The 3,591-nt window shown below is 29.0% G+C and overlaps 1 protein-coding gene across 1 annotated transcript; it reads left to right on the top strand.

Annotated features, from left to right (window-relative positions):
- The first annotated feature begins 488 nt into the window (after positions 1–488).
- On the top strand, positions 489–3,118 carry LOC11405555 (vascular-related unknown protein 4). Its single transcript, XM_003596613.4, has 3 exons — positions 489–925; positions 1,016–1,060; positions 2,688–3,118. Exons 1-3 carry the CDS (start codon positions 593–595, stop codon positions 2,829–2,831), a joined length of 522 nt encoding a protein of 173 aa, XP_003596661.1. The 5' UTR covers positions 489–592; the 3' UTR covers positions 2,832–3,118.
- The last annotated feature ends 473 nt before the right edge of the window (positions 3,119–3,591 follow it).

Here is a 3,591-nt window from a genome sequence, read left to right as displayed (position 1 = left end):
TCAAAGACACCAAGAATATATAAGAATATTATATGGAAAAATTGATTTAACGGTGTAATTAGAAGTGAAAATTTTTCTCTAAAACCATGTATTTTCTTTATCTATAGTATATAGATATAGATAAATTAATTTACTTTTTTTTAGAGTAAATTAACTAACTTCTTTGGTCTTTAAGATAAGAGAATGAGTTAGCCAAAAGAACATTTCCAAACTTCTCTAGTCTATGGTGACTAAATTAAACTAATGACTAATTCAAAGCCTTAGTGGAAAGTTAAGTCCACCATAAAGAAAACTTTGGCATATCTTTGTTGGCACATGCCCTATCTGTCACCATAAAGGTCAAACTCTCTCTTCTTATTTTAACTTTCCCAACTTCTTTTTCAAGATTCCTAAGTCGTCATATATTTCATCATCATATTTATCTATATTAATTAATTCTTCATAATTATTTTGGAATATACTCTATATATGTGCTTTATGTTAGAGACATTCCCTCTTTAGAACTAGCCACCAAACTCAACTAATTACATCATATATATATTCTTTATCTTCTCTTGTTGGCTTTTCAAAATTAAATTAAACAATAGCTTCAATGAGTTCAATAAGCAAAGCTCCATCCAACAATAACATGATAAGTTTTGAGTCTTCTGAGGAGAGTAGTTGGACCAAGTATTTTGAGGATTTCTTTAACAATGATCAGAAATGTTCTATTAATTCTTTCTCTGATTTTGATGATGGCTCTTCTTCCCTTGTCTCTGATGCTGCTAATTCCTTGGTTGGTGAAAAAAAATTAGCTGATCAAAGTGCACAAGGTGGTATGGAATATATTAAGAAATTGAGTTTCAAGAAGAGGAAGAAAATCATAACTAGTTTGGTTGATCATGATTTGGAAGATACTGCAAGTTCTCCTATCAATAGCCCTAAGGTTTTTACTTTTGTTTTTCTTCCTACATATTTGAATTAGTTTATATTTATAATTGTTCATTCAATTATGATTTTATAATTAATATTTTAGGTATTCAAAGCAAAAGAGAAGGAAGAAATAGACCACTTTTATCAGGTTAGTTTGATAAATTCAGTTAGCATTTGTTAATCTATTGCAGTTGATCAACCACATTAAACTTGTTAGTTGAAAGTGATTTTGGCTAAAATTAAATGTAGTCCTTGTCTATGCTATGAATGATGTATAGACCCTCTTGCTTGTATATTTGTAAAAAGTGGTGTCTGCATGTTTTGGTCAGATGATGATTGGTTTCTTGTTCCTTTCTATCTTTTCTCATTTTGGTGTTACTGCTTGAGTATTATACTTCCATTTGGATAGATGCTCGCATTTATTTCAATAATATATAGAGTTGGAGTATATGAGACTATTGTACTCTTTTCTTTTAAATGTTTGAAAGAGGTTTTATAAATACAAACTTATTTGATAGCTTAATAGGTAAGTATGGTGCGAGTGTGGAATTTTTGTCATTACAAATTAAGGTGTGGGTAATCAGTAAAATTATAAATTTTGTTATAGTATAATATAACATGGAAATAAATTCTTCGATTCACAACAAAAACATCATGATAAAAGTTTTAAAAGTCAAAATTTATAGTTGGTTAAAAGAAACTCAAAAGTACCAATTATATTATATTATAATATATCATCGTATTAATATACAAGAGAAAGCCACAAATTTCAACCATAATACAATCATGAGCTAAAATAGAGTTTCACAAATGTTGTACGCGTAACCGATACGAGTACAATCATAAGTTAAAATAGTTCGCAAAATTGACATTTAAGAGAATCAAATATGAGACCTTGTGAGAAGCACTTCAAGGTTTCAAACCAATACGATTAGACAAATCCAAGTGGGTTAATCATGTGTGTATATTGAAATTGTTGTTGGTAATGTCTATATATATTATATGAATGGACACTTTCAGCTGAGTGGGACACGAAAATTCACGGTTGTGCATGTCAATCTATAAGGTTTGAATCCCTTGCATTAGGGATTCTCAACATTTACACATTTATGACATTAGTGGTTGTTTGATCGAGATTGAACAAATCTATATTTAAGTTTGTTTCCTGAATAAAGATAAAATTAAGAGGCATCAATTTAAAAAATTAAAACCGCATGATTAAGAGAAGTATGAATTATGAATTTGATATGAAGATGAAATTTCATTTCATGAAACTATTAATTGTTCATAGTTCATACTATCTCATGACCAACAACTGTTACAAAGTCGCTTTAAGGATAATATAAACAGTATAATATTAATTCTTTTGGTTGATATGGGACTATTTCTGGTGTTCCTTTTCTTGCATCCTTAAGCTTTAGAAGAAGAAGAAGAAGAAACACAAACCAATAATTCAGCAATACATAATCATAAGCAAGCATTTATCCAATGTTTACTATATTGTCAATGATGCAAAAAAAATAAAAAATACAATGTCATTATGTGTGGTTTTAAAAATATGTTATGATTGAAGTCAAACATTTTAAATTATTTGATAAATATGATTGATTGACGGTATAAAAAATCTTTCCATTGACCATGTATATATTAAATCATTGCAATTTCAGTTTCCTTCTCCTTATTCTTCCTATTCTTTTACCTATAGGCTGAAATAGAGAGGTACTCATTTTTTTTCCAACTAACAAGTTGCCATTCTAATATTTTATGTTTTGTAGGAGAAAGGAAATACCCCAAGAGAAAAAGATGAGAGGAAGGAAGTGGGATTGAATGAAAGAGATACTAGTAGGGACCACACAGAATTAAATAAAAAAGGCCTTTGCTTAGTTCCAAGGTCTATGGTATTGAACTATGTAGGTTGATTATAAGATTTTAATGACACCACCTCCATATATGCATTCCTTTCTCTTAATTCTATTGTTGGAATCATTTCTCTCTCTCTCTTTGAAAATAGCCTAGTAGTGAGAATCTCGCACCTTAAGTGTGTAAAAATTAAAGGAGGATTGCTAGTTTGAACATGCGCTTCAACAAATATCAAATGTTCTATTATAAAATTAAATTGTATTTTCAGGACATCATTTCTTTTAATGTAGTGTATATTTGCACCTTGTAAATATATAATGAGATGCATAATTATTTTTCGTTTTTACTCTTTTTAACAATTAAAAAAATATATTTGTGTATTATTTTGTAGTGATGAAGAATCGAATTAGGCAATTTGAAATTTACAACACTCACATATTTTGTATATAAACTACTTGTGCTAGACTTCGGTGATATAAAATTTGTGTTTATAATCGCCTCTCAAGTTTTCCATGGCCTATGTGGGTGGAGAAGTTAACTAGTTTCTGGATTTTCTTACTTACATCTGAATTAACGGGTTTCATGAAATTACGGTTGACATATTGTTTTATTTTTTAAAATGAGATATTATTTTATTTGTAGGTTTAATTGTAATTTTGATCCTCAATTTTAACTTAATCAAGATTTTAATCCCCCAATTTTTAAAGCAACTATTTTGGTCGTCCTATTTTATATTTATTGGAGTTTTTAATCTCCCATCAATTTTGATGACTTGTCACTGGATGTGTGAGTGAAGTGTCATTGTGTTAGATAATTCAT

The sequence above is a fragment of the Medicago truncatula genome, chromosome 2 (assembly GCF_003473485.1).
Source record: "Medicago truncatula cultivar Jemalong A17 chromosome 2, MtrunA17r5.0-ANR, whole genome shotgun sequence".
NCBI lineage: Eukaryota > Viridiplantae > Streptophyta > Magnoliopsida > Fabales > Fabaceae > Medicago > Medicago truncatula.
This window is presented reverse-complemented; position numbering and strand designations above follow the sequence as displayed.

What these genes read in the sequence shown, in the direction of transcription:
- LOC11405555 (XM_003596613.4), top strand. Translation starts at nt 593, where the DNA reads ATGAGTTCAATAAGCAAAGCTCCATCCAACAATAACATGATAAGTTTT. An exon ending in CTCCTATCAATAGCCCTAAG is followed by an intron (nt 926 to 1,015) that starts GTTTTTACTTTT and finishes TTAATATTTTAG; the next exon opens with GTATTCAAAGCAAAAGAGAA. An exon ending in AAATAGACCACTTTTATCAG is followed by an intron (nt 1,061 to 2,687) that starts GTTAGTTTGATA and finishes TATGTTTTGTAG; the next exon opens with GAGAAAGGAAATACCCCAAG.